This window comes from Bombina bombina, chromosome 6 (genome assembly GCF_027579735.1).
Source record: "Bombina bombina isolate aBomBom1 chromosome 6, aBomBom1.pri, whole genome shotgun sequence".
Taxonomy (NCBI): Eukaryota; Metazoa; Chordata; class Amphibia; order Anura; family Bombinatoridae; genus Bombina; species Bombina bombina.
This window is the reverse complement of record NC_069504.1, coordinates 802,447,539-802,471,570: the sequence shown is the minus strand read 5'-3', so window position 1 is coordinate 802,471,570 and position 24,032 is coordinate 802,447,539. Positions and strand designations below refer to the sequence as shown.

The window sequence follows — 24,032 nt, the reverse complement described above, 5'->3', positions numbered from 1 at the left end:
ACATCATCATCTAGACAGCCCATCACCTTATAAAGCGACGTTTCGGACCTACATGGTCCTTAATCATGCATTGCATGATTAAGGACCATTTAGGTCCGAAACGTCGCTTTATAAGGTTGTGATATCCAAATAAAGAGAATTTTTCACCTTTAAAGAAAAAGTTTGTACTGTGGTGCTGTCACACTTTGTGCATAGATTATATATATATATATATATATATATATATATATATATATATATATACATACATACACACACACACACACGATCTTTAAATATTTAAGCTCATTTAGTTAAGTTTATTAAATAGTTTGATATACAATTGTTTTTCACTCAGTATACCATGGGTTAAGTGTTTGTAAATGATGATGCTATTGGTTACACCTTGTAGCATTGATTTTAAATATCAGATGTATTTTTAATTAGGTACGTCTATGATTAAGGCTATACCAGCCAAAACATGTCAGACACTACCTGACTGTTATTTTAAATACAACTAATAAAGTACTTAATTTTACCAGTTGAAGAGGGTGTCGGCTGTTTCTTCTTTGTACAACAAACTTTCTCCTTTTGCCGGGCACCTCCCATTTTCTTCAAACTCTGGATCGGATAATAGTCATTCCTATTGGTGCTTAGTGGTCACGTGGGGTATTTTGGACTATTGCAAGTTGGCAGCAGCAGTAAGCATTGAATGGAGCGGATGTTTCTTGTGGCAAAAAGAGGCTAGAACAACTACGGAAGACGGATCATCAGGTCAGAATATCCAGCAGACTCAGGAGGAGGTGTGTGGTCCTGAAACCGAGGCTCAGCTATACCCAGGGGATTGGCATCGAGCCGGCTGCCAGGTTGGTAAGCTTTTTCCAGGTTTTTTTCCATGGTGTCCCCTTTGTACCGGCCAGTCTAGGCTTATCTGGATAGGTTTGTTCTATACCGCCTGATGACTCATAACCACATCTGTCTCTATCACGCCATGCTAGTTTATCCATCCTTTGCCATTACCATTACCCGCCTTTGTCCTGCTTGACTGCAATTCTACCTGCCTTTACCCTCATGCTTTTGGTGTTTTGAATCAAATGGTTGTGTGCATTACTGCCCAGTTGATGTTATTTTGCTTACTAGATATATATATATATATATATATATATATATATATATATATATATATATATATATATATATATATATATATATATATATATATATATATATCCCAAACAGATAGCACTCCAGGCTTAATATAGAAAAACCCAGGGTGCTGCAAAGTGGTAGATAGTCAGCAGAATTTCACTTATGTCTAAGGACGGGCTGTGTGGCCCGAAACTTTCACATTAAAGTGACACATTTGAAAATTATTCCCATTGGAGTGCGCTTTATTCTGCTGACTAATATATATATATATATATATATATATATATATATATATATATATATATATATATATATATATATATATATATATATATATATATATATATATATATATATATATATATATATATATATATATATATATATATATATATATATATATATATATATATATATATATATATATATATATATAAGCAACAAAGTCCTGGCGCTTTGTCAAAGATCTTATACTCCATAACAGTTATTTATGTGCCTTCTACACGTCTGCATTCTACCTCACCTTGGGTTTACCGCAAAGGGGAACTTTTCCTTGTAAATGTACAAATAATTCCACAAAGTGAAACAAATATAACATAAATGGGAAAAATAGTGGTTTAAACTAAAAAGTTCATTCAATAATGGTAGGATATATCCGTTCCTAGAGGAACTTCCTGGGACTGTGGTCTTCAAAAAAGTCCTCAAATAGAATGAGAAAAAGCACAAAATTGGGTGACTAGCACGTTTTGACGTAATGGTGAGAAAAAATTCTGACATACGTTTTGCTTTGCAGCTTTATCAAAGATTCCTTGACAAAGCTTTAAAGCGAAATGTATGTCGGAACTCTTTTCTCACCATTACATCAAAACGTGCTATTATCAATTTTTCTTTGTTCTCTTAGTATATTTAGTTGAATAAAAGGGATGCAAGCACTGGAGTCTGCCCATTTCTGATGCATTATATGAAAGCAGTTTTGCAAGAATGTTATTCATTTGCAAGAACACTAGAGGGCAGCACTATTTCCTGCAATGTAGTGCTCAAGATGCCTACCTAGGTATTTTTCAACAAAGAATACCATGGGAACGAAACAAAATTTGATAATAGAAGTAAACTGGAACCTTTTTTAAAATTGTATGCTCTGTCTGAATCACAAAAGAAATTTTTTGGATTTCATATCCCTTTAAATGTTCTACTTTTGTAGTGCTAGTTAGCCACAAAAATAATAATTTTCAGCCATTTATATTCCAGTCTTTTTTTGTGCTTTGCCTAAAGCCAATGCGACTAGAGATTTAACAATTTTCTTAGGCTAAACTCAAACACTCTCTATTATGTAAGAATTATAAGCAGACTGATCATTTCCTACTGAATGTTAACACAAAACTCACTGGGGCCTATCTATCAAGCTCCGAATGAAGCTTGATGCCCCGTGTTTCTTGCGAGCCTGCAGGCTCGCAAGAAACAGCAGTTATGAAGCAGCAGTCACAAAGACGACTGCTCCATAACCTGTCCGCCTGCTCTGAGCAGGCGGACAGACATCTACGGAAATCAACCCGATCAAATACGATCGGGTTGATTGACACCCCCCCTGCTGGCGGCCAATTGGCCGCGAGTCTGCAGGGGGCGGCGTTGCACCAGCAGCTCTTGTGAGCTGCTGGTGCAATGCTGAATACGGCGAGCGTATTGCTCGCCGTATTCAGCGAGGTCTGGCGGACCTGATCCGACACTGCGAATCAGGTCCGCCAGACTTTGATAAATATAGGCCATTGACTTACATATCTACACAAACTTTACCCTTCCACTTTATTCTAAATTTTTCTTGGCACCACAAATGCAGAATGTAGAATATCCTGAGTGGTGCAATAAATAGGCAAACTGCCATGCATGTCCAAGGTTGGAGTATATTCCTATTTTGATATGGTTTTCTAAAACTAATGTTTTTTTTTCTTCATTCAGTATCCAAATTATGTTACAAAAGACCTTGAAATCTACTTTTAACTCTGTCAAAATTGTTCCCAATCATAAAAAATAAAATTGCATTTTCTCTAGGCCCACTCATCTCAAGCAGAATTTTAGACCCACCAATAAATAATATAAAAAAAAAGTTTATTGCTAGTCTTTACAGGTAGATTCAGAAAGATCTGCTGCTATAATACGTATCCATATGCCAGTTCTGTATGGTTACCTATTATAGAAATATATACATGGGCTCCAGAAGTGGGTTAGAGCCAGTTCTAGGTTATTGCTGTCACCTAGCACAGCTGAAGGTTGTTGGCTGTTACACATTTTTTAACCCCTGCAGGGGCTCAGGTGAGGTCTGCTGTCACTCTGGACCTTGTTTGGTTAGTTATAGTACAAACTATTTTCTATTAAATCTATGAAAAAGACTCCCCACTGCCACACATCCAGTAAATACATAGCTGCTCCCCACAACTGTACACATCAAACATAATGTGTGACACAATATCTGGCTACAATCCCAATAAACCCACTATCTGCTACATCTCCTAGACCAGACATCCTCAAACTTAGCCCTCCAGAGGTTTTGGAACTACATTTCCCATGATGCTCAGCCAGCTGATATGTTTGAGGATGTCTGTTCTAGATCAGTCTCTTAAAGGACCAGTCAACACATTAGATTTGCATAATCAACAAATGCAAGATAACAAGACAATGCAATAGCACTTAGTCTGAGCTTCAAATGAGTAGTAGATTTTTTTATAACAAATTTCAAAGTTATGTATATTTCCACTCCCCTTGTACCATGTGATAGCAATCAGCCAATCACAAATGCATATACGTATAGTCTGTGAATTCTTGCACATGCTCAGTGGGATCTGGTGACTCAAAAAGTGTAAATATAAAAGACTGTGTACATTTTGTTTAGTGGAAGTAAATTGGAAAGTTATTTATAATTACATGCTGTATATGAATCATGTAAATTTAATTTTACCTGAGTGTCCCTTTAACCTTTTATACTGTACAATAGTGTTCTCTAGCAAAGGATTTAAAGGGACAGTGTGCTGTAAAATTGTTTTGCCCTTAAAGGGACATTAAACACTTTGAGATGGTAATATAAAATGATAAATCGTACATTTTTTAAAAAAAAAACACCTGTAATATACTTGTATAATTTATTTTGTCCCCATTTCTTTTAATTCCATTCTGAAATTGTGGGATTTTCAGTTCCTGATAGAAATGGAAGTGCAGAACACTGTTCTATTCCTCACAGCCATTGACTGCACACTCTAGTGACCTATTTATAACTGTCCCTGATTGGCCACAGCAGAGAAGGTAACCTAAGTTACAACATGGCAGCTCCCATTGTTTTATAGACTCTAAAACGTTACACTTATTTTGTCAATATTTAAACAGCTAATGAAACTTTAAAAAATACATCTACATGTTATTCTTAGACTAATCTTTTCTTCATCATTTTATTTAGCATTTATTTGGTGTCTAATGTCCCTTTAATGTGTTCCCAATAAATTGTTATACCAGTTGCAGAGTATAACATGTATGATAAATTACTCCTTAATTTTGTAAATTAAATAGCTGGATTTATTCTTTGAAACCACAACCCTTAAAAATAGGCTAAGCTTGTAGAGAGATCAGACAGCCTTAACTTATCACTCAATTGCTTCTATTTCTTATCTCTGTCTGTATACAATACTAAGAAAGAACAATTAAAAATAAACATTTTAGAACATTATCTCTCCCACTGGGAGTGTAATTTATTTTGCTGGCTGTGTTTACATAACTGATTTTTCAATACTTAAAGGGACAGGAAGCCTCAACATTTTCTTTTATGATTCGGATAGAACATACAATTTCAAACAACTTTCCAATTTACTTCTATTATTTTTGCTTTATTCTATTGTTATCCGTTGCTGAAGGAACAGCATTGCACCACTGGCAGCTAGCTGAACACATCTAGTTAGCCAATCACGAGACACATACGTGTGCAGGCACCAATCAGCATCTAGCTCCCACTAGTGTAGGATATGTGCATATTCTTTTTCAACAAGGGATACCAATAGAACAAAGGACATTTAAAAATAGAAGTGAATTTAAAAGGGTCTTAAAATGTCATGCTCTATCTGAATTATGCAAGTTTATTTTTGACTTTCCTATTCTTTTCAGTATTGGCTATAAACAAGCTATTTTAAATTACAAAATAAAGGTAAAAGTAGCTATTTGTAAACAATTGAATACACTCTGGCGGGTAAAATGGATCATTAGGAACACATTAAAAGGCAAGAACACTTTGACCTTTACGGAATTATATGGAGGACTCCAGTCAGGTTTTTGAACCACTGCCACAAAATTGCAAACCAGTACTGTTTCCTACAGAAAAACCCACGCCTAGGTAGGAGATCCGGATGCTCTACACTACACATGGTGGATACGCTGTATGCTTGATGGTTGCTAAACATATTTCATACCGTTTTCAGATATGTTGGCCATTCATATTGGTTGTTTAATCAAACCAATCCTTTCTTTACCCCAGCACTATTCCCAACCTCAATACTATCTCTTACCATAAGTTCCAAATATGTAACCAAATACAGCACGTAGTTCTTGATTCTCAGTAAGCCCATTTATCACTTCTGACACACTGCGGCGGGCGTATTGAAAGAATGGAGAAAACATATGCACCAGACCAGACCAGCATAAAAAACGAGCAACAGGCAGGGGCAACATCTTTAAGATGACCATGTCCTGGACACGTCCGGCCACTTTCTGCAAGAAAACGGGAAAAAAAGGGTTTCATCATCAAAAATAAAAGTATACAATGAGACAGGAGTCAGTCCCTTCAAAGGGCTAAGTAAAAACAAATATTGGACATATTTTGATTGTAAGATCATCAGTCTGTCCTATAGATCATTAAATGGTTCACAGGTAACAGTAAACAGTAAATGTTTTTTTCATTTCTGTACGCCACAACTTATACCTAATTTGATAGCAGTGTGCAATATGTTGGCGCTTTATTAAAGGGACATAAAACCTAAATTTTTTCTTTCATGACATAGAATATACAATTTTAAACAACGTTCTAGTTTACTTATATTAATAAATGTACTTCATTCTCTTGGAATAATTTATTGAAGGAGCAGCAATGCACTACTGGTTTCTAACTGAACAAATGGGTGAGCCAATGAAAATCAGTATATATATATATATATATATATATATATATACTGTATGTATATATGTGTGTATATATATATATATGTCACCAATCGCAAATTAAATAATAAAAGTAAATTGGAAAGTTATTTAAAATAGTTTGCTCTGTCTGAATCATGCATGTCTAATTATGACGTTACTGTCCCTTTCATGATACTAAGAAATCTATCTTACTTTCACAGTGGACATCTGCGTGTCTGTAAAGTATAGGCACGCAGTGTATGCATATTAAAAAGTGACATTAAAGTTTTTTGTTTTTTCCCATTTCTGCATAAAAAGGAAGCATTAAAAATATATTACATTTCTTTTAAAAATGGATATTCTTGTGTTGAACAAACAGGTTATTTTGTTTTTATGCTTAACGGGCATGACACTTTGCCAAACAGGCTATTGGAGTTTTATCCGCAATGCTGAAATCATTCTGAAATCTGGGGACTTCATGCCGCTATCTTGGCCATCAGATGACCTAGCATTACAGTCAGCCACGTGTCCCCTTTTTAGGAGTCTTATGTTTCCAGCCCAGATTGGAACTCACATGGATGCATTAAACTTTTGAATAGAAGCATTTTTGCAATATACATGAATTAGCAAAAATGCTTCTAATAAACACTAAAGCTGTTTTAAAACAAACTGTATTTAAAGTATGCACCGTGCACCAGCATTGTAAACACTGCACTTGCTTAGAGAGCCTTAGGTGCTTGTACCATCTGGTAATGCTTCAATTTACATCATTGCTCACATGATACAAACCCCACTGGCCCTCTGAGTAGCTGTAGAATTTAAAATGCTGGTGCACTGAGAATATCTAGAACGTCACAGGCACATTCAAAGAAAAATGTGAATACTATGCCAGTAAGACATTTTATTAGATGCATTTTTGCCAATGTACGTATATTGTAAATATGTTTCTATTAAAGTACTTGAAAGTGATGGAGCATAGATATTACAAGCTGACTAGAATATATCACCTAAACATCTCTATGTAAAAAAGGAAGATATTTTACCTCAAATTTCCTAAGTATTCATACCCCACTTTAAAGAGACTTTAAGCAGCCAGTCATTAGGCTTGTTCCAGGACAAGCTAGGAAGTGTGCATCTGGCATGTGCAGGCACAGTCATGTTATTTTCCTTTTCAGTTTAGTGTGAAATCTAATGAGATTACTGCAAAGAAATGCAAGACCTCATCTGATTGGCTATTGTGTTTTCTTTTTTTTTTCAACTTGCAGCTTTACAGCAGCTCTAACTGTTCAAAAAACATTTATTCTGGCGAGCTAAATACAGTTTGAGGTAAATATCTTCCCTTTTTACATAGAGATGTTTAGGTGATATTTTCATGTCGGCTTTTTACAGCTATTCTGCATCACTTTCAAGTGATTTAGCATATGAATATTATGTCCCTTTAAGCTTGATTTCTGTGATAACATCATTCACAGAGTAAGCTGACCCCCTGCATTTTATACATGTGGTAGCTTACTGATTGAAAACACACCTCAGCTTACAGTAGCATCAGGTTTTTGTGATATGTACTGTATTACTATGATGTTACAATAATGTTTGTTTTAAAGGGATAGGGAAAAATTAAACTTTCATGATTCGGATAGAGCATTCAATTTTAAACAACCCTTCAATTTACTTCCATTAACAAAATGTGAGTTACCAACTCCTACTGAGCATGTGCAAGAATTCACAGAATATACGTATATGCATTTGTAATTGGCTGATAGCTGTCACATGATACAGGAGGAGGGGAAATAGACATAACATAAAATTTGTAAAAAAAAAAAAAAAAATCGACTACTCATTTGAAGTTCAGATTAAGTGCTATTGCATTGTCTTTTTATTATGCATGTGTTGATTATGCAAATCTACTGTATGTACTGGTCTATTAATTAAACTTGCACAATTCATATAGAGCATGCTATTTTAAGACACTTTGACATTCACTTCAATTTTCAAATGGGCTTCATTCTCTTGGTATCCCTTTTTGAAAAATAATACGCAGATACTAATCAGCTGATTATTTCATCTGTTCTCCAGTTCAGATATCCTCAAATTGCGTATATACTAACAATATAGGTATAACCAATCCAATATATCTAATCATATCCAAGTACATACCCATACGCTTACATCCCTATGGGAAGTGTGGGGGGTGCCCCAGTGGTAAAAAATGTAAACCTCAAAAAGAAAAGTAACCACTCTCTAGGCACACACTTACAGACAAAATAGGTATAACCTAATAAAAAGGACCATAAATAAAAAAATGTTTATTCCAATAAATAATGTTACATTTTATTTATGGTCCTTTTCATTAGGTTATACCTATTTGTCTGTAAGTTTGTGCTTAGATAGTGGTTACTTTTCTTTTTCTTTTTGAGATCCTCAAAATGTGGCCTGGTTTGAAAACAAGTGAGATAGAGTATACAATTTTTAAACAACTTTCCAATTTACTTCTATGATCTAATATGCTTTGTTTTCTTGGTATCCTTTTTTTCAAAAAGGATACCTAAGTAGGCTCAGGAGCTGGGAGCTAGCTGCTGATTGGTAGCTGAACATACATGCCTCTTGTCATTGGTTTACAGATGTGTTCAGCTAGTTCTCACTAGTGCATTGCTGCATACCAAGACAAGGAAGCAAAATTCTTAAGAGAAGTCAAATGGAAAGTTGTTTAAAATGACATGCTCAGGAAATAAAACATTTGGGTTACATGTCCTTTTAAACAAAGTTAACGTTTATCCATCCCTGTATTTAAAGGTAGTACTAAATTCCAATACTGCACAAAACAAGCCACAGTGACACAATAATATAGTCTGTATCTAAAGCAAATCTACCTTGACTAGATGCATGAAGTTGTCAATGGCTTTTTCCTCTCCTGGAAAGGCCTTCTTCAGCTCCTCTGTGTACCTTTGCTGCCCACTGTGCATGTTGTATCGGCGCCCATTTCCTGTGTCTCCCAGCAGCACCACATCAAAGGGGTCATCCATCTTTGCCCACTCCAGTTGTCCATCTGTTAGCTGATCTATAATCAACCTGAATGGAGATTGCTCATTCAACTGCCCAATATAATGAATTCCTAAGAAACAAGACAGTAATGGTCAAGCTCATTTAGTATCACTATATTTCCTCTGCTTATACCTAAGACTGTATATCCTATGTTTTCTCTGAAGACATTACTTTATTCCCAGCAGGCACTGCTCTGGATACTTACCTACATCAAATTCGTAACCCTTCTCATTAAATGTGTGACAGCAACCTCCAAGTTTTCCCAGCTGTTCCAGGACGAGCACTCGTTTGCCAGCTTTAGAAAGGAGGGCAGCTGCTGCCTGTCCCCCAATACCACTACCAATGATGATGGCATCCAACTTCTGGGGGACTTTCTCTGGGGAGAAAACTGAAAAATACAGAACAGTATAAGTGGGGTTATTGGAGAAAAGCCAGCAACAAGGAGAGGGATACAGAAGAATAATAGATTTGATTGCAGAAGGCCCATCAAGTCTGCCAACAGTACCTTCTAACGTAAGCCTTCAATTAGAGGGGCCTACTACTCAATTGAGTTCTATCATAAAAGAGCAGATGTTAAACACATTTCAATATTTCTGTGCATGAAAAAGGGTTGTTACAGCAGTTTACTTGAACACAGTCCTTATATTTGGAAAATAATCACATTATGATTGTGATTTCACAGCCACAAAAAGACACCTAACATTTTGTAATAGATCTAAGAATTGTTTCATCAAGGCCAGAGATAAGAATGTTTTATTTTATTTATGTATAAAATTAATATTTACAAGTTTTGGTTAGAATACTTTTAATTTTTTTTTTTACTTTAGAGGGTTAGTTTAGATGGTTGGTTTAGAGAGGGGGGTGTTAGGTGTTAGTGTAGTTCTAGTTTGTGTTGGGAGGTGGAGGTTTAAACCTTAATCTCCTAACCACCCCCCATACCTGTATGGTGGTTGATTAGATGATTGTTAGTTAGTATTTAGTAGGCCTTAATCTCCTAACCCTGCCCCATACCTGTATGGGGGTTGATTAGGTGATTATTGATGGTTACCATTTATTAGGCCTTAAAGGGTCACTGAACCTAAATATTTTCTTTTGTGATTCAGAAAGAGCATGAAATTTTAAGCAACTTTCTAATTTACTCCTAGTATCAAGTTTTCTTCATTCTCTTGGTATCTTTATTTGAAATGCAAGAATGTAAGTTTAGATGCCGTCCCATTTTTGATGAACAACCTGGGTTGTCCTTGCTGATTGGTGGATAAAGTCACCCACCAATAAAAAGTGCTGTCCAGAGTTCTTAGATGCCTTCTTTTTTAAATATATATAGCAAGAGAACAAAGAAAAATTGATAATAGGAGTAAATTAGAAAGTTGCTTAAAATTGCATGCTCTGTCTGAATCACAAAAGAAAAAACTTGGGTTCAGTGTCCCTTTAATTTCCTTACTACCCCTAATACCAGTATGGGGGTTGATTATGTTATTATTGATAATTTATTAGGCCTAGGTGATTAGGTTAGGGCAGTTTAGGGGTTAATAGAGCATTTATCTATCATTTTAAAAATATTGCATTTATGTATGATGCATATTCTTTTAAGTATTGTATATAAATAAAATAAATAAATAAATATGTACTTATTTTTTCTTGTTGTGTTTTTTATTTTAAACATGAATATATATTTTAAAAATTATATTCATATTATAAAAGGCATTAGTATTACAATAGTTTTTTTTACATAACATGCATGCAGTTATGTAATACTATAATTGAAATGCAACTGTCTTTTATACTTTTATAACAAATATTTTAAAAATATATTTATATTTACCATCTGATCACAATATGTATAAATGCAATGTTTCTGTCTATTTAAATAATGTATTTAATAATTATATATATATATATATATATATATATATATATATATACACACACACATATATATATATATATATATATATATATATATATATATATATATATATATATATATATATATATATATATATATATGTGTGTGTATATTACAATAATAAATCCATCAAGCAAGAATATCTACATTTTAATTTATATATCCATTATACATGACCATTAAATTTATTTCAAAGATTGTAGATATAATGTAGTCAGGCCTTGCATTGATATTCAATATTTAAACAGTTATGCATGTATATTGCATCATGGTTTAAGTAATGCATTTACATTAAAATGTATTTATATTAGCTTGCTTTTTTATTTGTGATAACAAATATATATATATATATATATATATATATATATATATATATATATATATATATTCCTATATATTTATGTTATAGTAGTCAATTGCATTAAATTATATTTTTACGTTACAGGCATGTAGTTATGTAGAACTATAATGTCTAATTAGCAATAATAAACACAACAAGCAACATTAATTACATTTTAATTTATATGCAAATATTTAAACATTCTACATAACAATGCATCATTTTAAATATTGAATATTTATGTGTAGGGTCTTAGCTTATACAGTTAGTTTTAGGTTATTGCAGACTAGGGGTAAATGTTTAAATGATATGCATAGTCATGTACAATGCATATTGTTTAAAGTATTGTAGATATCTTTAAAGGGATTTAATGGTTGCTTGCTTTTTTTAAACATAAACTTATATTTTCAAATATATATTTATGTTTGAATAGCAAGCAACTATTAAACCACTTTTAATATATCTACAATACTTAAAATAATCTACATTGTACATGCCAATGCATATTTTGTCAATGAGATTAGGTAAACGCCAGAGGGCCAGAAAAGCTAGCCGGACTCCTGGAACTCAGTGCCAGACTGGAATTGAGCCCTGGTAAGCCGCTTCTTAAAAGGGTGCAGGTATTATTGCAAAATAATGAGTATTATGTTTTTAATGCCTAATTATAATATATTTCAGTTTTCACAATGGGACGTCATAAAAAAAATAAGATTTGTAAAACATTGCCAGTAAGGAATTATTTATCTCTTAAAGGTTTATTTACTACTAAAATTAGTCATTTTGAATGCTTCTGGATCATCTTATTCTAAAAAAAAATAATTAAGTAATACAGGTGAAACTTGAAAAATTAGAATATCATGCAAAAGTTAATTTATTTCACTAATGCAACTTAAAAGGTGAAACTAATATATGAAATAGACTCATCACATGCAAAGCAAGATAGTTCAAGCCATGATTTGCCATAATTGTGATGATTATGGCTTACAGCTCATGAACACCCCAAATCCACAATCTCAGAAAATTAGAATATTGATTAAAAAGGTGCAATATTCTAGGCTCAAAGTGTCCCACTCTAATCAGCTAATTAAACCATAACACCTGCAAAGGGTTCCTGAGCCTTTAAATAGTCTCTCAGTCTAGTTCAGTAGGAATCACAATCATGGGAAAGACTGCTGACCTGACAGTTGTGCAGAAAACCATAATTGACACCCTCCATAAGGAGGGAAAGCCTCAAAAGGTAATTGCAAAAGAAGTTGGATGATCCCAAAGTGCTGTATCAAAGCACATTAATAGAAAGTTATGTGGAAGGGAAAAGTGTGGAAGAAAAAGGTGCACAAGCAGCAGGGATGACCACAGCCTGGAGAGGATTGTCAGGAAAAGGCCATTCAAAAGTGTTGGGGACTTTCACAAGGAGTGGTCTGAGTCTGGAGTCAGTGCATCAAGAGCCACCACACACAGACGGATCCAGAACATGGGCTTCAAATGTCGGATTCCTCTTGTCAAGCCACTCTTGAACAACAAACAACGTCAGAAGCGTCTTACCTGGGCTAAAGAAAAACAGACCTGGTCTGTTGCTCAGTGGTACAAAGTCCTCTTTTCTGATGAGAGCAAATTTTGCATCTCATTTGGAAACCAGTGACCCAGAGTATGGAGGAAGAATGGAGAGGCACACACTGCAAGATGCTTGAAGTCCAGTGTGAAGTTTCCACAGTCTGTGTTGATTTGGGGAGCCATGTCATCTGCTGGTGTTGGTCCACTGTGCTTCATTAAGTCCAGGGTCAACGCAGCCATCTACCAGGAGATTTTGGAGCACTTCATGCTTCCTTCCACAGATGAGCTCTATGGGGATGCTGACTTCATTTTCCAGCAGGACTTGGCACCTGCCCACACTGCCAAAAGCACCAAAACCTGGTTCAATGACCGTGGGATTACTGTGCTTGATTGGCCAGCAAACTCGCCTGACCTGAACCCCATAGAGAATCTATGGGGCATTGCCAAGAGAAAGATGAGAGACATGAGACCGAACAATGCAGAAGAGCTGAAGGCCGCTATTGAAGCATCCTGGTCTACCATAACACCTCAGCAGTGCCACAGGCTGATAGCTTCCATGCCACGCCGCATTGAGGCAGTAATTGCTGCAAAAGGGGCCCAAACCAAGTACTGAGTACATACAGTATTCATGCTTATACTTTTCAGAGGTCCGATATTGTTCTACAGGTATGTACAATCCTTGTTTGATTGATTGCATGTAATATTCTAATTTTCTGATATTGTGGATTTGGGGTTTTCATGAGCTGTAAGCCATAATCATCACAATTATGACAAATCACGCCTTGAACTATCTTGCTTTGCATGTAATGAGTCTATCTCATATATTAGTTTCACCTTTTAAGTTGAATTAGTGAAATAAATGAACTTTTGCACGATATTCTAATTTTTCGAGTTTCACCTTTAGATTACAAAAACATATTACGTAAAAATCTTACATGATTTAAATTTAAACTAAAAGCAGATGGGACCAAGGTGTATATCATTGTAGGTGTTTTTCTGTGATGGCAGTTTCTGTGAACTAAAATAATGCTTACTATGGGCACAATTCTCTAAACCTCTCTGGTCAAGATTCTATAAGAATCCATATTATGAAACAACTCAGATTCTTTTAAAGGCAATTTTTACCTTGTCAGAAATTTGATGAGGCACCTAGGGATACAACTTGTGTGGGGTGCTACCTGCTTCTGGGAGGAATGGGGGGCAGGATTTGAAGTGTCCACCATGTTCCCAGAAGGTCGGTTTTAAATATCAGGGCCTGAGTGCTTTTGTATTATCTTGTTATCTTGCATATCTACTGCATTTAGTAGTTCTTTAAAGGGACATTCCGGTCACAATTTAAATGCACATAGATGAATTACATCCTGGAATAGAAACATATTTGCAATATAAATGTACTGGCAAAAATGCTTCTAGTAAAAGTCATCACTATTTTAGTGTAAACATTTTTCTCTGCACGTGCATGTGAAGCATAGCTAGATATTGTCACTGCACCCACATTCTAAATAATGCAGCTGCTCAGATCATCAGTGGGGCTTGTATCATGTCAGCAAGTAACAAATTGAGTCATTACTAGATGATACAAGCACTTAAGGCTCTCTGAGCAAGTGCTGTGTTTATAATGCTGGTGCACGGTGCATACTTAAATACACTTTTTAAACAGCTATAGCTTTTATTAGAAACATTTTTGCTAATACATGTATATTACAAAAAATGCTTCTTTTCAAAAGTGAAAAGCATCCATGTGGATTCCAATTTTGGCTGGAATGTCCCTTTAAGATTTCTCAATGCACCAGCATTTTAAACACAGCACTTGCTCAGTGAGCCTAAGGAGTTTGTATCTGGTAATGACTCTATTTTTTTATATTATGACGTGAGACAAGCCGCACTGGCTCTCTGACCAACTGCAGTAGACAAAATGCTGGTGCCCTGAGAATATCTAACTATGCTTCACGTGCATGCGCAGTGGAAAATGCATTAAACTAGTGATAACTTTTACTTGATGCAATATATATATGTATTGGCAAAAATGCAAATACGGGCATACCTCATTTTATTGCGCTTCACAGATATTGCTCTTTTTACAGATTTAAGGTTTATGGCAACTGTGTTGAGCAAATCTATTAGCGCCATTTTCCCAACATATATACATAGTGTATATAAACACCTAAATAAACATGAATACACATACATCTATATATACGCACACAACACCCACAAAAAGATTATGACTCACTGATGGTTAGCATTTTTTAGCAATAAAGTATTGTTTAATAAATGTAGGTACAATGTTTTATTTTAGATATAATGCTGATGCACACTTATGGACTACCGTATAGTGTAAATATAACTTTTATATGCAATGGGAAACAAAAAAATGAGTGTGACTCACTTTATTGCTAAATTCGCTTTATTGTGGATGTCTGGAACCAAACCCACAATATCTCCGAGGTACGCCTGTATGTTTCTTTTCAAAGATGTGATTCATCTATGTGCATTTCAATTTTGACCAGAATGTCCCTTTAAAGAGACTGTAATAGACATTTTAAACAACTTTCCAATGCACTTTTATTATTAATTGTGCTTAGTTATCTTGGCATCGTAGGTGCGCTCAGCAGAATGCACGTGTCTTTAGCCATCTAGCGGCAGTGTTTGTAATACATAGTAGCAAGCACTGCTGCCATAGAATGTTAAAGACACGTGCACACTCCTGAGCTCATATTCGCCTACCTAGGTTTACTCTTCAACAAAGAGACCAAGAGAACAAAGCAAATGTGATACAAGAAGTAAACTGGAAAGTTGTTTAAAATTGTATGCGTTATCTGTATCATGAACCTTTTACTTTACTGGCCCTTTAACTATGTGTTTAACCTCAAAGTTCTCTTCAAGCAATAGTACAATAATAATAAAATTCTCCAGCACATTGGAGCATTTTATTTTTGCGCTGTTATATCTTTTTTAATTCAAACAATGCATTTTCTGAATTGCTTTCTCATCTGCCAGCCCTACTGTGTCACATTAAGACAAGTACCAATAATAACGGAGCTACACCAGAGGTGAACTTTCAATTGGTTAACCATCGACTGAGTTGATAGTGACTTACTAGAACAAAGGTGACAGACTCAGTTATTGTGTATAACAATTGGTTATCGTCACTATGATTGATACATTCATTATTATAAGTTATTTTTATAGCACCGCAAAATTCCTTAGAGCCGATTCATTGAGTAGATTGCTAGCAAAGATTATAAGAAAGCTACGAAAACAATCCCTATCACCTGAATGTACAGTACAGTATATAATGCACTAATATAATATAGTTAAAAGTCATACAGGTCATTCGTTAAGATACAGTTAGATTAACCTATTTAAAAATAAAAATTGTATTACCATTTTTAATCACTTTTCTTCGCACTCCTTTGTCAAAAACCAAAGGTTTTGGGGGCCTTCTTGTGTCCACAGCAAAAGGGTTAGGTGCTCGGCCTTGTAGCCATTTCCAGACAAGTAAAAGGGTGGCCAGTAGCCCTGCTATTACATAAAGCCACATGCCGACTGCCTGTGTCAGTTCTCAGTGCTTGCTTGTTACTGCTTCCTGGAGACTCAGTGTATTCGCAGACACACAATGGGCTGGACTTGACTGGCTGTCACACCTCCTTAACCCTCACCCCACTGGTGATTTCATAAGACAAAATGACAAAGCTCTGAGTGTTATAAAACATGAAACAATTAGGAACGTGTATGATCAGATTTCATTATATAAGCTCAATGTAGCAAGAAATTGTATAAGTCATTTAAACCGTGAGCTTTCTCTGAAACAAGACTGTCAGATACTTTTATTTTACCTGAGCTTTATTTATTCATTTACCTCAGTTTTATTCAGCATGCAGATGTATAGCGATGAGGAACATACACACACACATATATATATATATACACACACACATACACACACACACATATATATATATATACACACACACACATACACACACACACACACACATATATATATATATACACACACACATACATACACAAACACACACATATATATATATATACACACACACACACACACACATATATATATATATATATATATATATATATATATATATATATAAGTCTCCACAGTGTTTTTAAATACATAGTTGTTTGGAGTTGTCTAGACCCACTTTGAGACAGTGTGACACGGTATCTGGGGTCGGTTCTGCATGTCAAACTATGTATCAGTAAAATCCCACAAAGCACTTCCTGTGTGATTTGCACTAAAATGTAAAATAAACTGGTAAATTACCTTACAAAATCAGATTTTATAAACTTTATTTAGTTTTAATATAGAGAATTATATTTTCCTAAGTAGGATTATTGCAAAATAATCAGTATTATCTTTTTAATGCCTAATTTAAAATATATTTCAGTTTTCACAATGGGACTTTATTTTTTTTTATTTTTTTTTAAGATTTGTAAAACATTGCCAGTAAGAAAAAATATATATAAATTATATATATGTGTATTGTATACTAAAAAATAGTTATATTACAAAAGCTCCTGGATCATCTAATTCTAAAAAAAATAATTAAGTAATAGCTTACAAAAATAGGTTATGTAAAAATCTTAAATGAAGATTTAAACATAAATTAAAAATAGGTGGAACCAATGTGTATCATTGCAGGTGTCTTTCTGTGATGGCAGTTTCTGTGAACCAAAATAATGCATACTGGGCTGGATTATGTGGTGAGCTAATTTGCGGGCGCGCAATAAATAACCAGCTATTACAAGTGACTGGTTATTGCTACCACAAGCTCGCGGTAGCAATTAACGCTTTTAAAATAAGCCTAGATCAGATCTCTGGTTAACTTTATAAATGTCCACAAAATGCCCCCCAAATCAAGTGTGATATATTTTATTAAAAAATAAAGATAGTATCATCTTTAATTTTTTAATAAAATAACTGCAAAAAAGCAGTTTTTAGGGGTCTAAAGTTGGAGGGTGTGGGGTGAAAAAAGAAAACAGCACTGAAAAGTGCGTTTGCATTGCAGTCTATGGGAACTGTGTGTTCCCAGTAAATATATGTATGTGCTTATATACATATTTATTCATGTGTTAATATGTGTATATACACTTGTTTAAAATGTTAAATTAGCACAAAAGTGTTTACCTAGTAGCACTCCACAACAATTATACCACCTACTAGTGGGTTACCACAATCTATATAATGAAAATGTGAGGCAAAGTTAAAACATAACTTTTAATGAGAAAATATTAAAATGGGTTAATAAAACTAAAAATGTAATTATGAGAGGTGTGATATATGTATCTACTGTATATATAAAATTCAATACCTGTTGCACTTAAAGTAATACATTTATATTGCTGGGTTAAAAGAGTAGTAAAGCTATGACTGTGTAGATCTGCACAGAAAACTTTTCAGTGTTAAAGGGATAGTCTAATCAAAATTAAACTTTCATGATTCAGATTTTAAATACCTTTCCAGTTCACTTTATTCATCAAATTTGCTTTGTTCTCTTGGTATTCTTAGTTGAAAGCGAAACCTAGGTAGGCTCATATGATCATTTCTAAGCCCTTTAAGGCTGGCTCTTATCTCAATGCATTAGACAGTTTTTCACAGATATAGAGCATTAGTTCATGTGTGTTATATAGATAACATTGTGCTCACTCCCGTGGAGTTATTTATGAGTCAGCACTGATTGGCTAAAATGCAAGTCTGTCAAAAGAACTGAAATAAGGGAGCAGTCTACAGGGGCTTAGATACAAGGTAATCACAGAGATAAAAAGTGTATTAATATAACTGTGTTGGTTATGCAAAACTGGGGAATGGGTAATAAAGGGGTTTTTCTATCTTTTCAAACAATGATAATTCTGGAGTAGACTGCCCCTTTAAGATTATTAATTGGCTGGTTGCCAACATTTAAATGGTTGTATTATTCAAAGTCAAAGCTAGTATTTAGATAAGTTGCCACTGTAAAACTTATATCTGAGTAAGTCATATACAATGTACTTTAAGTCACAGTAGATACATATTTGAGTTATATTAATTTATGCTAAAGATTAAATGCGACCAGCACTATGCTGTGACTATAGCTATAAAACCCTGCCGGATACTAAAGCTTAAAACAACCAGAGTCAACCTCATTCATAACCCCTAGAGAGAGCACAATGTATCATAATGATGTACCAAATAATACCGGAAGAACTATGCAGTATATCAGAGCGAGTAAATCTCTTTACTGCGCCCCTCAGGGAAAATATAATATATACTTATGACCACGGAGTTCTCATTATTACCTAAAAGTGCAACTGAGGCCTTTAACAAAGCTGTTTATAGCGAAAAATGTTAGGGGAGTTTTAAGGGGATTATGGGATCCCTGTTTTAATATAATTATGAAAGCTGTTTGGTACTGATTATATCTATCTTGATTGCACTTTTAGATAATAATGAGAACTTAGTGAGCAAAAGTATATATTATATTTTTCCTGAGGGGCACAGTAAAGAGATTAACTCTGGTTGCTCTGATATACTGCATAATTCTTCCGGCATTATTTGGTACATAATTATGATACATTGTGCTCTCTCTGAGGGTTATGAAGGAGATTGACTCCAGTTGTTCTAAGTTTTAGTATCCAGCAGGGTTTTATAGCCACAGCATAGTGCTGGTCACATTTAATCTGTAGCAAATATCAAAATAACTCAAATATGGATCTACTGTGACTAAAATTACATTGTATATGATTTACTCAGATATGTTTTATAGTGGCAACTTATCTAGCTTGAAGCTGTTACTTTGAATACAAGTTAAATGTTGGCAATCATCTAATTAATCATCTTAAAGGAATAGTCTAGTCAAAATGAAACTTTCATGATTTCATATTTTAAAGAACTTTGTTATTTAGTCCTATTATCAATTTTTCTTAATTCTCTTGGTATTTTTATTTGAAAAAGAAAGGATTTAAGCATAGGAGCCAGCCCTGTTTCAGCACCTGGATAGCGCTGTCTGATTGGTGTCTAAATGTAGCCACCAATCAGCAAGCGCTACCCAGGTGCTGAGCCAAAAATGGGCCGACTCCTAAGTTTACATTCAAATAAACTAGAAGAGGAAAAAACACAGAGGCGCCTCTGTGTTTTTTCCTCTTCTAGATCGTTTGAAGCTCCAGGATCCTGACCTTCCTACGACAGACAGCTGCCTTTACTCCTGTTGTTGTATCTGTTTTGGACTTTATTATATGGTTTATAATTAATAATTTTTATTACTTTTTATTTATTTTTTTATTGCATATTTTGCACATTTGTGAAGAGCCCCCTCTAGAGGACAAGTGTGCAAGACTTTATTATATGGTTTATAATTAATAATTTTTATTACTTTTTATTTATTTTTTATTGCATATTTTGCACATTTGTGAAGAGCCCCCTCTAGAGGACAAGTGTGCGAGCACTTTGTTTTCCTTTTTTTTTTTTTTTACATTCAAATACAGGTAGCAAGAGAATGAATAAAAATTGATAATAGGAATAAATTAGAAATTTGCTTAAAATTGCATGCTCTATCTGAATCATGACAGTTTAATTTTGATTAGAATAATCCTTTAACATTGACAAGTTCTCTGTGCAGATCTGTACAGTCATAGCTCCACTACTCTTTTAACCCAGCAATATAAATGTATTACTTGAAGTGCAATGGGTATTGCAGTTTATCCATAGATACATATGCGATGATGTTCATGCGTATGTGTCACTAAGATTTACAGTACACCAATCACACCTCCTATAATTCAATTTTTAATTGTATTATTTTCTTATTAAAAGTTATGTTTTAACATTGCCTCACACTTTCATTATATAGATTGTGGTAACCCACTAGTAGGTGATATAATTGGTGTGGAGTGCTGCTATGTATACACTTTTGTGCTAATTTACCATTTTAAACAAGTGTATATACACATATTTAGTGATGTCGTGAACAGTTCCCGGCGAACATAGCTTGTTCGCGTTCGCCGCTGCGGGCGAACATATGCGATGTTCGATCCGCCCCCTATTCGTTATTAGTGATGTCGCAAACCTAAAATTTTCGGCTCGCGAACGGCGGACTCGAACTTCCGGTATTGTTCGTGAACCCGCGAACCGCCATTGAATTCAATAGGCAGGTGAACTTTAAAACCTACAAGGACTCTTTCTGGCCACAATAGTGATGGAAAAGTTGTTTCAAGGGTATTAACACCTGGACTGTCGCATGTAAATATTTTTCAAGTAGGCCTGGCACACAGGCTTGGAAGGCAGGAGAAAAGTGCAATTCTAGGGCACGAGCAAACTGAGGATTAAGATCAACAATCAAGAATTTTGTAATTTTAATTAGTAACTATACTGTGACAACAATTAGGATTGGTGTAAATAGTTGGCAAGACGGCCTGGCACAAAAGGCTGGCAGGCAAGAGGTAAATGCAATTCAAGGACACTAGGAGACTGAATACTGACAGTCAAAACAGTGATGAATGACAATTTTTGCAATACTGTTAAAAGAAATATGATTGCTGGCAATAATTGGCTAGGTGGGCCTGGCACACAGCAGTCTGCAAGGCAGGAGGAAAGTGCAATTCACTGGCACCAGCAAACTGAGGATTCGCCACAAATAGTGACGTGAGTCGTTATGAGTCGTGGATGGTAGGTAGGGCAGCAATTTAACACAGTATGCTGTGTAAGTGACAAAAACACAGGCCTGATAGAAAATTAAGTTAGATTACACTAGCAAAATATTTTAAAATTTTAAATTTTAATATTAAAATAATGTTAAGAAGTGCAATGCACATATTAGTGGTCGCACTGGCTGGCTGCTACGTAGGGCAGCAATTAACAACAGTATGCTTTGCAAGTCAGATAGACAGTTAAACACAGGCCTGATAGAAAATAAAATTAGATTACACTAGCATAATGATTTAAAGACTTTTTTTTGGCAATTTAAAGAAAAAGGTTAAGCACATAAATATGAGTCGTGGCTGTCTAGCCTTGGAAGGGCAGCTATTAAAAACAGTAGGCTATGTAAGTCAGATACTGTAATGTCTGGAAAGAAGACAAAAAATAGGAGTTGGACCACAGCTGCTGATATATAAAATTTAAGAGGTTGTTGCTAAGTATGTAGCAGGAAGTTACATGAGCATTACCCCGGTGTAACAAGTAAAATCCCAGCACACACACATGAAGCAGTTTGTTATATGATATGCAAGTTGCAGCAGATTTAACTATGGCTGACGCAGCAAGTAAGAATTAAGGTTTTCAGCAGTGTATCTTGCTTCCTTGTAATCACTAATAGAATATATGAAAAACAGTAAATATGCGCAAAATGGAGATATAATGGCCAATGAGTAAGGTAACAAAATCAGCGGAGGGTCAGGCAAAAACAAAGTGTCAGAAAAAATGGGGAATGGTACTTTGGTAAGGAATTAGCACTAAAGACAGGTTGATAAAACTTATGAGAGATCTTCTTAGTAATGGTACCTTTAGCGGGCTGTAGTAGAGAGTAAACCGCAGCAGCGGAGTCAGCGGTGAGAGCAGTGAGAGCTGGCTTGTGGCGGCTGAGTTCGGCGTGTGACGTCACAGAGGCCAAGTTCTGGATTAGCGAATCAGGTCTGTGTGAAGTTAGGAAGGCACAGGCTGTCAGTATCCGAACTGAATGATCACCAAACAGGTTGGGAGGTTTGGGTGGAGCTTGGGCGGACAGAGAATCAATACCAAGCACTGACATAAGGTTGAGGGAGGTATTTAAAGGAATTTGTATTAGGATCTTAAAGGGACAGTATTATACAATAACGGTGAATTGCATATGTGTGACAGGATACCCCCTCCAAGGAGCGGCACCGAAGCTCAAGATCGAGGCCGATCAGGAAACCTCTGATGGAATCGGGATATCAGCCTGGGTGCGGAGATGTTAGAAGAAGGTTCCCAAGAGTTATGTTCCAAAGGGTAGTTTTTCCATTTAATAAGATATTGCAACACACCCCTCGATAGTCTGCTGTCCAAAATATCCTCAACCTCATATTCCAGGTTAGGGTCCACAGAAACAGGAGGCAAGGTGGCATCTAAGCCACGGTCACGAACATGGCGGTAGGGTTTTAGAAGAGAGACGTGGAAGGTAGGATGTATTTTTAAGCTGGTTGGCAGAGTGAGGCGAACTGCGTTACAATTTATGACCTTTTGTATAGGAAAAGGTCCTATGAAGAGTGGTGAGAGTTTCCTAGATGGTGTGGATAATCGAAGATTCTTGGTAGAGAGCCATACGAGATCTCCAACAGAGTATGCAGGTGGAGGTGTACGGCGTAAGTCATAGTATCTTTTCTGTATAAGTTTTGCGTCTTCAATGGCATGTTTCACAGTAGTGAAATTTGAGTCCATGGTGGAGGTTAGGTCTGATATGTGAGGATGGGTTGCGGCTAAGTCTGGAAGATATTGGAATTTTGGATGAAAACCATAGTTGGTATAGAAGGGTGTCTGTTTAGTGGTTGAGTGTATAGTATTGTTGAAGACGAATTCAGCAAAGTGTAACTGTTGGGACCAAGAATGTTGGTTATTATGACAAAATGTTCGTAGGAACTGCTCCACCCATTGGTTGCACCTCTCTGTCTGTCCGTTTGTCTGAGGATGATATGAAGAGGACAGGGATTTGTCAATGGAGAACTGTTTACAGAAAGCAGACCATAAAGAGCTAGTGAACTGAGACCCACGGTCAGTTAATATTTTACTAGGAAGTCCATGTAGTTTAATGACATTCACAAGCAACAAATGGATTGTCTCAGCAGCAGTTGGGAGCTTGTGATAAGGTATCAGGTGGAGCATTTTACTAAACAGATCTACTACAACAAGTATAGTTGTGTTTTTGTCTGATTTTGGAAGATCTACTATATAGTCCAAAGCGA

At 35.3% G+C, this 24,032-nt stretch overlaps 1 protein-coding gene across 1 annotated transcript in view; it reads right to left on the bottom strand.

Annotated features, from left to right (window-relative positions):
- Positions 1–16,718, bottom strand: part of RETSAT (retinol saturase) — a 63,947-nt gene extending 47,229 nt beyond the window's left edge. The window contains exons 1-4 of the mRNA XM_053718132.1: positions 16,503–16,718; positions 9,524–9,706; positions 9,147–9,388; positions 5,667–5,868 (exon numbers count right to left, since the gene is read on the bottom strand). Coding sequence (XP_053574107.1) covers positions 5,667–5,868; positions 9,147–9,388; positions 9,524–9,706; positions 16,503–16,659 — 784 coding nt within the window. The 5' untranslated portion in view covers positions 16,660–16,718. The remainder of the gene's footprint in view (positions 1–5,666; positions 5,869–9,146; positions 9,389–9,523; positions 9,707–16,502) is intronic.
- Positions 16,719–24,032: the final 7,314 nt, after the last annotated feature.